Source organism: Melanaphis sacchari, unplaced genomic scaffold (assembly GCF_002803265.2).
Source record: "Melanaphis sacchari strain LSU unplaced genomic scaffold, SCAv2.0 Contig36_pilon_pilon, whole genome shotgun sequence".
NCBI classification, from domain to species: domain Eukaryota; kingdom Metazoa; phylum Arthropoda; class Insecta; order Hemiptera; family Aphididae; genus Melanaphis; species Melanaphis sacchari.
The window spans coordinates 1,000,625-1,013,551 of record NW_020271232.1 but is presented as its reverse complement, the minus strand read 5'-3'; the positions used below and the strand labels follow the sequence as shown (position 1 = coordinate 1,013,551).

Below are 12,927 nucleotides of genomic sequence, written 5' to 3'. Positions count from 1 at the left end.
TTGTTTAAAAAATTTATAACTCAAAAATCAAGAAAATTTAATTCTAGATCCATCTTGCGTTTGTAGAAATTTTTTAAAATATTAAAATCATTTAAACATTTTTTAATTGTTTGAAAGATCATACTATCAAAATGCGAAATATATTTTAATACCACATTAGTATATTAAATATTCAGTTAGTATAGATTATCTAAATTTTGTTCAAGGAATTCAGAAAAATTCATACTAATTATTTCAAACCCGCCTAAAATTAAATCCTTGGAATTTTTATACATATTGAATATAAATAAAGGGAAAAATCTTATTGGAAATATTTAAATTGGTTCAGTAGGTACAATCAATTTAATACAAACATCAGGTGAAGACCACATTTAAGAAATAAGGTATTTTGGTAACCCCTGTACTAAACAGTAGGTGTCAAGTGTACTTAGTTATTAAGTTACTATAATGTACCTATAATATGTTGGTTCAAGGAAGCAATTTTGCACATGTTAAACTATTACGAGTGAACATTATCAGCCTTTATCATTAATTACGTTTTGTGATTTATTTAAATGGCCATCATAGTAATTTATTTGTCAGGAATACGATATAAATAGGCGTATTTTGTATGGAAAAAAATATATTTTAAGCCCTCGCGATAATATTTTTAAATTACAACAAAATACCTTAACTCTTTTTTTTTTTCATTTAAACATCATAAAAAAAAAGAAAATAATCGTATATTAATATATTTTTCAGAATTATGTTTCAGTACCTATAAACTATTTATGAGGAACTCTGAATTAAAAATTTCAAACATTAGTTATAAAATTTGAACGCTTTATAATTATTTATATCGTGATCTTGTCAAATTTTGTCGACATTTGAACTTATGTGTTTAAAAAAAATAGATAATAGGTAAATCGTGTCTATGAGTGCTAAAGATATTTAAATACCTATCAAGCTATAAAAGCAACACACACCTGATTTATAACCATATTATTTTGTTAATAGATTTTTTTAACCAAGAACATTTTAAATGTAGTCATTTTATGGCATTTTGTATCATTTTTCCCCCGATTATTTTGAAAAATACTGGTTGGGAGTTTTCAATTTTGACCTATTAAAATAACCAAAAACTAGAATCAATTTTTTAATCAGAAACCAAACTTAATGTTGATTGAGAATTTTTTAAATTATAAATCGTGTATACACTGAAAACACATCATTGTAAAATTAATTGCAATACATTGATCACCGAGTTAAGAATCAAAAATATGCAAACTAATTAATTAAGATCAAACCTGGATTACCAAAAAAAAAAAAAAATGTTAAATCGGAAACGTCTCAGCCTTCTAGGCTGTAAGCATATAAATATTTAAAAAACTGTAGGTTATTAATTAATTTGTTATTGTTTCGTATTACCAAAATTTTTATGAATACTTACTCTATTTTCTTTCGTAATAATTCGATCATAATATATTTTAATTTAATTAATTCATTAAAGTTTTTTTTTTTTTTTAAACGTATTAACTAAATTAATTTTTTACAACTAATATGCTCAATATAAAAATTGAAAATATTAAGTGCCTACAAAAAAAAGATTTTTAGGAAATAATATCTACGTACCTATTAATCAAACATTTAAATTATATTATTTTTAATAATTGACTTAATTTTGGTCACATCTTTTGTACCCATTACTTTTGACGAGACTACTCGTATAACTTGTGGCACTGCAATTTGTTGGAATATAATTGTTAAAATTCGTCTGTTCGTGTACCTGTACTTTTCGAATGATGTGCAGTTCTTCGTGTACATTATAAAGTTCAATTACAAAACCTAATGCACTAAAATCTTTTAAATTTTTTAGCCAGCGTTGATCGTATTATTCGGTTTGTAACAGGATGTGCGGTTTCCCTAATATTTCCAACAGGCCTTTTTTAAGGGTCACGGGTAATAAAAAAATTGAATAATTAAAGGTAACATTAATATATAATAAATATGCATTCATATAACATACAGATGGGCACTATATGTTTATTTTGCAATTCGTCGTATATTATATATATTTATAATAAATCTATAATAGAACACAAAAGTAATCATTAACAATGGTATAATAAAGTGAGAATAACACTTGGGTGCATTCCGTTTGGAATAATTCCAAATTATAAAATTACAAATTATTTGTATACAAACGATAAATTCTTATACTTATATAGGTATCTCTTATAATAATATAATATAAATAAATATTTTAAATGAATATAAAAAAAAAAAAAAAAATGATGATTATGCCGTATTTGTTGTCCAAATACAATGTAATAAACTTAAAATCAAGTTCACAAGTTCACATTATATAAAAACGTAAAGATAGGTAGGTACCGTAATAAAAAAAATACATAATATTATAGTGTACTAGTTAAAGGGCTATTTAGACATAATTGAAAACAAATTATATGCTGTAGTACCTTCTAAATATTATTTATTATCATCTATGTTGGCACTTGTCATGATTTGGACTAGATAGAGTACTATAGGTACCTGCTGTATCATAATCTAATATCTACTATACTCAAATGGTTTGTATTCTATTACTAAAATTATGTTGAACAAATTTTTCTTCACACACGGTGGAGAGTATCTACCCTAAAGCGGATTAATGTACCTATAAAGGTGTAGATGCAAAGTAACACGTTATTATTATATATATACCGTATTATAGGCATAAATTAATTAAGTAGGTATAAATTTTATGCTTAGTATAATAGTATGATACGAAAAAATTTGATTTTTTTACAAGAATCAAAAACTCTAAACGTAACTCTCTTGTTTTGATGAATACAAAAGGAATGAGTCCAACAGTCTCGGTTCAATCAGTTCAGCGGCGTCATATTGGTTCATTATTTCTTTGCCACAATTTGCGGCGATTTTCCGCAGCGAGGCCTAAACAAAAAAAAAAAAAACAAAAAATCGTCATTATTATATTATTATAAAATATAATATTCATTTGTGGGAAGGTACCAAATTAAAATAACACACTTTAACACAAACGTTAGCAATAGTCATCGAAAACAGATATCATTATTTTTTGATTTTCTCAAGTAATATCAGGATATTATTCTTTTCAGTGACTATCATCTAATAAATTGTAGGTATACCTATTATATAGTGTAAAATATATTAAATATTTTGGAATAAATACAGTTCAACGAATTTTCACAATATTTTTTAAGCTGTGTGTTTTAGCAGGGCGTCTATTTAATGATTATAATATAATTCAAAGCTAATTTCATGTTAAAAGTTATGCCCGAATGGAGTAGGTAGGTAGGGGTTTTAAATTTTAAAGTTTTAAACACATCGAATATTAAATACTAAAATTTAATATTTTTAAAATTTGTTTCTTCTCAATTTTCTGATTTTTCAAGCTATAAATAATGGCCTGATCAGAAATTTAGAACGCTGAACACTAAATCAATTTAAAACTAGTGTTGACGTGTAATATATTATTATTATTTAAATTATATATAAAGGAAATTAAATAATCAACAAAGGCATCACTAAAGTATATTTATTAAACCTGACGTTATTTCTTCACTGTTATTTTGAAAGATTGTACAAATAGAATACATTGAAACCGATGATTCAAGTAAATATTTTGAAGAAAAAATTTCGTAAAAAATATTTATTTTTTTGCATTTTAAAAATTAACATTGTTGAAGACTTACTGTTTCTAATAAATTTAAAAATATATATGATTATAATATGCTTATGTGGTACACTTAGACTAGTTAGACTGTTATGTGTATAAACAGGACGGGTCTTAGAGAACGGCAGTCGTATAATCAAACACTTTCAAAAAAAAGGTCGTCATTCAAATCTACAATTTTTTATACCGCACAGTTTTCTCAAAATTAAATCGTCCAGTACCACACAAACTGATATGAATAACACACACCTTTATTTAAAACCAAATTATAGTTTAGAACCACACACCAGTTAATTATATTTAATCAAAATCACATAAGCATTAAGCAGTCACTAACAATTAAATTAATTTAATAGAATATTTAAAAATACCAAAATGTAATTTTCCAATCTAAATATTATCTACAATATATCATTTATTTTATTTTATTATATATTGAATGATTTTTAAATACAATTATTTTTAATTGTGAATCCAATTTGTGTGGTTTTAAATTATCGACCTTCCAAATTTCCTTTTTTAACAATAGAAAAAAATTGTGCAGTATTTAATAGTGTAAAATATACGATTAAGAATAGTAAGTGTACGATTTTAAACAACGCCCTTAGAGCATAGGGCCTCTAGGCAGTTACCAATTAATATAATTTATAATTAAAAATATTAAATTTATATAGGTACTTACTAAGCATGCCACAAGAACACCGTCACTGTTATTTCGTTCTCTTTCATCTTTGCACAACCGTATCAAACGATTAACGCCTTCGAGTTCCACGAATTGTTTCGACACTTCTGCATCGCTGCACAGTCTAAAATCACAAAATAAATATAATTATTATGAATAATGAACGTTGTAAAAATAATATATTAAATATGTAAATATTAATAATTAATATAATTATTGTTATATGTAAGTACAGAATTTAAATATACGTATATCAGTGGCGTTGCTAACTCACGATACTTCATAGGAAGCAATTAATCCTATATTCAACCCTAACTTTAACATGTAGGTATAAATAATTAGCATATTATATATTTATAATAATATGCACTTGGTTATTTTCCTGCAACTTTTTCAAATTAAATCTGATTGTAATTACTATAGTTATGTAATTTTATCAAGAAAAATTATCAAGAGAAAAAAAATTTTTAACATTTAACTATAAAAATTTTGGAACTATCTGACTGAGGGATTTAAAATTAAACCAATGGGTGCTATATACGGCATACGCATTACATAGTTGTGTCAATAACTTTATGAATTGGAAGTTCCAAATGCCACCTTATTTCTGGTGTTGGTAGGCTCAAATGTATCGTTTGCCCCTTGAATAATATCAGAGTACTATAGTACCCTATAGTGCCCTATAGGACACTCCAAAAGCAAAAACCACCAATGAAATTAGAGTAATAAGGTACTATTTAACCTAAACGAAATCGGAAAATTTTCGCAATATATTGAATACACCTAGTTACATAATATTATTCTGGTTCTGCAGCCGCGACATATAAAAATATAATACCTGGATAAGGCGATGGCAGTCTTGTGCTGTAGCCGTTCGGCGGCCAGTATTTCAGGAACACGCTGTAATGGCGAGTGCCGAACTTGCAAGAAACACAACAAAGCGATCACCGCATGGTTTGCCGCCATGTGTGGTCTAGCTTCAGGAACTGCTGCCATGTTAGCCAAAAGTGTGGCTGTTTGTTCTTGTAAAAACACCGACGATTTTGTGCCGTTTTTCCTGACCGCTTCTATCAGTGATCCAGCGGTGCCCATGTTCAATATGGTCCATATTGCGTTAGGTTCCATGAACGTGATGTTGGCCAGCGCAGCGGACGATAGCAACAACGTTTCCGATGACTGCGTAGTCTCCACAAGGTCTGAGGTCGGACAGTTAACAAGAAAAAAATTGGTCAAGACACATATTATATAGGCGGTATAAAGCAAAATCATAATAAGTAGTTGATGACATACACGTCAACGAGGATATAATAGTGTTCAGGTATTCGTTGAGTCCGTTGACGACGTGGTTGTCTTCAATCCAAGGAGCAGTAATTTGAGCTAACACGGACACGGTGTCGGTCAATTCTTTTTCCGAGCGGTTTTTACTGCCCAATATGTCGGATAATATCTCTACGCCTCCGGCCTAAAAATTAAGCAGAAATATACATAATCATATTCTATTATATATATATACATAAAATATAATAATAATATATTATTATTATTATTATTATATTATATATACATATATATATTAGTATATTGTTATATTTAATAAATTGTATTAATACAGATTATGTTGTGTTTTCAGTATTTTTGATTTCATTTTACGTTTATTTTTATTACATAATTTATAATAAATCAATAGTTTAGTTGGGTACCTTTTCGAATTGTCTGATGCTGTCTGAAGAGCAACACACCATTGCCAGTGTGCGCAGAGCAGCTGATCTGACTGTACTAGACACGGCTTCTATGCAAACAGTCAACAACGATCGGACACCATTGCACTTCGTTACCAAACTACCGAGATGAACACTTTCCAATCCCAGGCTGTTTATGCTGGACATGGTCTTCACGAGCTCAATATCAGTGCTTGGTTCTTCCAATATGTTCACCAATGACTAAAAATTTAATCAAATATTATAAATTATAGCTTGATGAAAATATTCCAAATTCGAAATGTATACTCGTAAACTATAAATTATCATTATTTACTTGTATTTTTTTCATTAATAAAGCATCGATTAATTCGCTAAATATTTGTCCTAGTGCGGACATGTCGTTAAGAATAATTTTTCTATTGCCAAGACGCCGGTTTGCATGAATTCTTAGTTTTTCGGAAACATCCACCAAGTCCATACATAACTCTTGGCCATGTTCAGATAGTTCACTCTCGTGATCACAAACAAAGTCCAACAACAAACTAGTAAGTGTTTGGACGGATGATCCAAAATTATCAATATGACATTTGTTCAAAACACTAAGAAAAAAAGGTAAATATATTATCATGTAATTTAGAAAAACTTATGAAACACCTACTTGTACACTTTTATAAATTCATCAGATATGACTTTTGTACGTTGATAAAGGTCCCGCACAACTTCAGAATCGGTACAAACAATTGTAGAAAAACGACATGCATCTTCTGAAGTTGCTATTGATTTCGATTGTAGAGTGGTCATACATTCAGGTTCACATCTAAACCTCAATTCGTTTAACCACTGGCCAACGGGTACTTCGTTTTCACGGCTAATTCAAAAAATAAATATTCACAATAATTTAAAAATTTCCTCAATTTAGATTCAAATAAATATCTATGTTTATTATTTGATGATATAAAAAATATTTAAAAATTTAATTTGGTTATATTTATATTAAATAATTTATATCAATTATTAAAAAAATAAAACAAATTATACCTATGTAATGTGCTTGAGCGTTTAATTTAATAATAATACGAGTACCTATATATTAAAAATTATATTCATGTTAGTAAATTATATCAAAAATGTACCTGCTGAAGTTATCTTTTAAATGTTTTGGTTTTCTTAGTTGCAGATCTTTTCTATAATGCAATCTAGGTGTACAACATCTGGTTTTAGTCGATTTCGGTGTAGACGTATGCTCAGGTGTACCCGGTCTATCGGATTCACATAGACTCACTGTCTCCGCATCGTTAAGACGGTCAATAAACGGTGTAGGTGGTTCGATAATCAATTCATTATTTTTGATACAGTCCTGTTTAATGTTTTCTACAACGGTAACGTTTTCTGATTGATCGAAATGACCGTCAAAACTTTTCACCGAGCTTGGCGTCGACAGTAATACTACGCTGGTTTTTGGTAATTCATCAACGATAAAACATGTTCGGTTGGGTGTGCGAGGTTCTTCTTCGTATCTTTTTGTCGTTGGTCTGAATGATGACGTTTCATCGGCGGTGACATAGTCAAATGATCGGAACTTTCTAGATAATTCACACGCTGGTAGAAAACAATTACAATGATCAGGTGATTGTGGTTGGGATTCGCAAGGCGAAGGGAGCCTAGGAACCGGGACTTCGGATAGCACTCCGTCTGGCAATTTTTCAGTAAACGCATTCGTATTGTTCTGTTTCTTGTCTTCTTTAGGCAAAGCTTTAGACAATCCTAAAGGACTACTTTCTGAGTCCGAAAAACCAGAATCCTGCGATTTGTGACTACCATTGCTCGGACTACCAGATGACACTCGTCTGCTCTCCGGCGATGAGGATGGTTGTCGGCGCCACGAGTGATGGATATCTTCATCGTCATCGTCTAAGTTGGGGAACCATACCTTGCTACGAGTTCGTTGGAAGTCAGTCATATTTATCTTATTTATTGAATCTGAAACAAGATATTAATCTTATTATCTGAGAAAAGAGAATACACATTAGAAGTAAAGTGTTAAAATATACTATATAATAATTATTCAAGAGTTAATAACAGAGTTAACACTGCAAACTGCAAGTATGTAGCACAATCTTCTGTGTAAATTTCCATCAAAATTTTAAGTACATTAATTTGTTTTTGATTAATTTTAAGATATTAAATAGGTATGTTGTACATATAGATTTTACCTATAAAATACACAGAGGTTAAATTTATCAATTTAAAAATAAATTATGTGTGTGTAATTATGTAACAGATGTATGGAAAGTATTCATAAATCTATAAATAATATATATATATATATATATATATATATATCATTTTATCCGAGAGTTAATTTTAAGGATATTAATATTTTTTTAAATTTTAATAATAAAAATAGTATGAGTCATATTATATGACGTATTTCGTAAATAATTACAATAACTTGCCTATATTATTATCTTTATGTTTTAAATACTTGAATTTAAATTTTAATCGAATTTACGAAATAAACATTAAATATCATTTTTTTTTTTTGGTATAAAAATAAATAGCTAGATCAAATTAAAAAGAAATTTCTTAGTACAATCTAGTTTAAATTGATTTTGTTTAGTGATTCGTTAAAAACTGAAATGATATACTTGATGGCAGGTGGATATTTTTAAACGTACTTAAAAGGTTTCTACGACCTGCAATGTATGGCATATCAGATTATCAGTTTATCACTACTTTAATTATTTTTAATACTTAATAGTATTATTTATACCTAGTATAGATAGGTGCTTTTGTGCTTATAATATTTATTATATACCTATAGTTATATTTAATATTTTATTTTTACTATTAAAAATTTAAGAATTCTAATATTAGTTTCTAATAAATATTAAACTTAATTATGATTATATTATCTTAAAATTATCCAATACTAAACGTTAATGGAATTCATAAATTGAATATCCCTATGAAAAAATATGAGTATTCAGCATCTGTTTACCTACGACCTATACCTAGCTGGCTGGCTACCTATTTAGTATATAATAGTATATAGCACGATGAGTGACTGTAGAATGAGTGTGTAGAATATAAAGATACCGGTAGCTATCAAAGTTCGTTTTTTAGGCTCTCCTGCAGACATAGTAATAATAATTGAACGGGTGTAGAGTAGGTATTAAGTTCTTTTTATTGTTCCTAAGACATTTTGTGTGAGCGTGACTGATAGCGTTATAGAACGACGAACAATAAACCATATAGATTAGTCCTATATAGCCGTGACCGAATAACAATCGTCTCCTTACTTACAACGAGGGTGATATGAAGATCGAGTTCACTTGGATATTACTTTTCGAAACAGGTCACGGTTAAAAATATATACCTAGGTATACAGGTATAGTCTTTGAAGCACATAGATAGGTACTACTCTTTAAGAATACACATACCTATCGGTTGATATGGACATTTCTGGTTGATCCAATTCTTTTATTGGAGTACATTATTCTTTTTGAAGACACATTTACAATACAAAAACAAGATAATTAGAAATATATAAAACAAATTCTAACATAAAACTAATTATTGGTTTTTAGTCTTATCGAAGGGTGTATTCTATGTACTTTATATGGATTATGAGTATCTAACAGACTAACAGTGCACCTATACATTGTTACTACATATGAGAAAAAAACCAATTTAAACCAATACATTAAACCCAGTCGAGTTAATAACAAATATAAGAATCAAATTTGTAAGGAAATGAAGATTATAGATATAGCTTCAAACAAAAGGTCATTATGATTTATGAAGCCAATGACCATTTGCCTGTTATATATATTTTAAGTCACTGGACGCTGATAATCGTCAACCTTCCAAGTGGTCGCGACCCCCATTGAGAAATACATTACGCTATCGATATCGAATCTACGGTTATAAACGAATAAACAGCAGAAGACGTAGACACACAATGGTTACATGATGTATAACTTATAATCTTATGAATATATAACTTTTTTATGAGCAACATGAAATTCAATTTAACGAATACCTATTAGTAAGTAATTGTTATAGATTGTAATAGTTTTATTTTGTACAAACTTTTAGGTATAGTGCCAAAGAGTATCTGGTAAATAACCAGATTAAGTTGCCTACTATGTAAAAGGTTTATGGATAAAAATTAGATATATGCGACACTACGACATACAGATTACAAATCTTAAACTTAAAAATGATTATATAGTTTATTAGAAAGTTTTTCTAATCACTATATTGATTGCTATACGCGCAAATATAGATTTAAATATTGAGAATTATACACTAATCGTCTCACCTTTTAAAATTAATGATTATTCTTTAAGTGTATCAAACAATTATTAAATTTACCATAATATGTTCAAGTTCATTGAACATATTTATACATTATGAGAAGTGAATATAATGTATAAAAATAAAAACAAAAACAATTTTCTGCTGCTTATAGTTTTTTGTATTTTTGCGTACCTATTATAAAAATTTAATACGTACAACGCATTATTTTATTTATAAAAAAACAAATTGCAGTTAAGCAATTTGAATAAAGATTGTTCTATTTCCAAGAAATAAAGAAATACTTCAATAGCTTTTAATTGTATATATTTTAATATAAAGTTACATGAAATATTGTGTAGTAATATGTGTTATACACTTTAAGAAGAAATTTATTTGAACGTAACAGTAGAATTTATAAAATCTTATTTGAGTGTTTGAATTACATATTTATAATTTCAAATATCAATAGTTTTTTGACTAAATGCTCAATAGATTATAAAATTATTATTAAAAGAAAAATAAAGATTTGAAATAGTTTTTCATGAAATAATTTTAAAAAAATCAGTATTATTTTAATTATGTAACGATTGATGATAAATGTGTATTGCGTACTTCTAATTTATGTAGTCATAAAACATGACACATATTATTATTGCGTTCATATATAATTTATACCACAGCGTTTTTCGATTTATGTTAAAAAACTTAGTTACATCTTAATAAACAATGCAGTGTACAGTGCATGCCTATAGATCATTTTATCGTAGTATGTTATATTATGTACGTGTGATTGTATAATATCAATATATAATATACAGACCTCGCCTTTGTATGTAGGTATATATTAGAGACGATGAGCATAGCCGACAGCCCCCAGATAAATGTTATGTCGGTACTCGTGTTCTACTGGCCCAGGATATTTTCTAATTATTTTAAAGCTATGACACACAATTTAAAGTGCAAAACAAAAGAATCCAATTTTTTTGATGTTATATTACAATCTTAACAGTTTTTAATATTGTCCAAATTCCTTGAGGCATTATTTTACACGAAGCACTAATTTTCTTCTTCTATTGTACAACTAATATAATACCTACCTACCTATATTGAACATTATAGGTATTGTATACACATTTCCGTGGAACACGTGACGATATGGTGATGGAAAGTATGTAAAAAAAAATAAAAATACATAACATTCAAGATCTTTTCTGGGTGTCGGTAAGGATATTCAACACATTTCATTAGTTTTTTAGATGTATACGTTATAGATTTTTCATGATTTCATTATAGAGTACAAGAATTTCTAATGAAAAACAGTTATGAATATTAAATATGTTATACAGATAATAGATATGTGGTATAGTGGTAACTTTTTATATAAATATTACCTTAAATTCAGTGTAATCTTAAATTTGAATTATTCTCCAAAGTTAATATAATTCTTAGATAAATTCCTGCTTTTACTTTATGTTATTTATATTAGACATTTATACACATGCAGATGTTTCAATTAAAAAAATTAAGTAACATCAGTTATACCTATATTGTTTCCGATTTATGTATTATGTATGCAATATGTTATATTGTTATAAATAACTGATTAGTCATCTACTTATGTGCTACTGGAGTGTTCAGGAGTGTAGAAAATATCTTAGAATCTATATACATACCACAATCCATATGTTCATAGACCAGAACACGAGGCAGTTATTAATGGCACATTGATATATGCTAAATATTTGAAAATTAAAATAAGTATACCATAAAAATTTAAAAAATTTAATATTTATAGTTTGATTAAAAATTATGTTTAAAATACAAAAAAAACTATATGATTAATTTATTAATTAGTTACACTACAAAAATGCATTTTCAATATAATGTTGATGATAATTTATTACCATATATAATTATTAGGATAAATCAAAAATATTTGTGATCCATAGTGTTAATTTGGTATATTTGTGTAAAATTGCAATTATTTATAAATTAGCATACATATCAATAGTCATTCGTTTCAAAAGTATATAACATTTAGGTTTTTCCGATACACACTGCTATTGATATAGGCGCATGTAATAGTAATTTAAATGGGTACTTAATATAATATAAAGGAAGAATAAAATTAATATCATTGTCATTAGTGAGTGAAGAATGCGTGTTTAAGACGGTTGATTAATTAGTACATCATCAGTCGAGAATGTGAAAGAAACGTAGCACCCATAAAGTGCATTAGTGTTAGTACTATACTTTTACAATTGACAGCAAGAGAGACGAAGAAACTAGCCATTACGATAGATGCAGGATTGATTGCAAAATAATTAAAAAATATATCGCCAAACCGATCGTTGCGTTTATAATCGCATAAAATTTTAATAAATAGTAGATGGATCATTATCATTATATATTTTTACATACGTAATTGTTTTTATAAATTTTATGATTGGGAAAGAATGTTCACATTTACTGCGGAGTGCAGATTGTTTTAATCGCGAGCATTCTGGTCCGTACAAGCCCCCGCTGGGTCTCTTATGCCAGTGTGT

At 28.0% G+C, this 12,927-nt stretch overlaps 1 protein-coding gene across 2 annotated transcripts in view; it reads right to left on the bottom strand.

Annotated features, from left to right (window-relative positions):
- Nucleotides 1-2,266: 2,266 nt before the first annotated feature.
- LOC112596982 (protein inscuteable homolog) overlaps nt 2,267-12,927 on the bottom strand; it is a 32,341-nt gene continuing 21,680 nt past the window's right edge. For both annotated transcript variants that reach the window (XM_025342875.1, XM_025342876.1), the window contains 8 exons: nt 7,210-8,056; nt 6,735-6,944; nt 6,411-6,675; nt 6,077-6,316; nt 5,667-5,838; nt 5,215-5,572; nt 4,377-4,500; nt 2,267-2,931 (listed from right to left, as the gene is read on the bottom strand). In XM_025342875.1, coding sequence (XP_025198660.1) covers nt 2,800-2,931; nt 4,377-4,500; nt 5,215-5,572; nt 5,667-5,838; nt 6,077-6,316; nt 6,411-6,675; nt 6,735-6,944; nt 7,210-8,036 — 2,328 coding nt within the window. In that variant the 5' untranslated portion in view covers nt 8,037-8,056 and the 3' untranslated portion in view covers nt 2,267-2,799. The remainder of the gene's footprint in view (nt 2,932-4,376; nt 4,501-5,214; nt 5,573-5,666; nt 5,839-6,076; nt 6,317-6,410; nt 6,676-6,734; nt 6,945-7,209; nt 8,057-12,927) is intronic.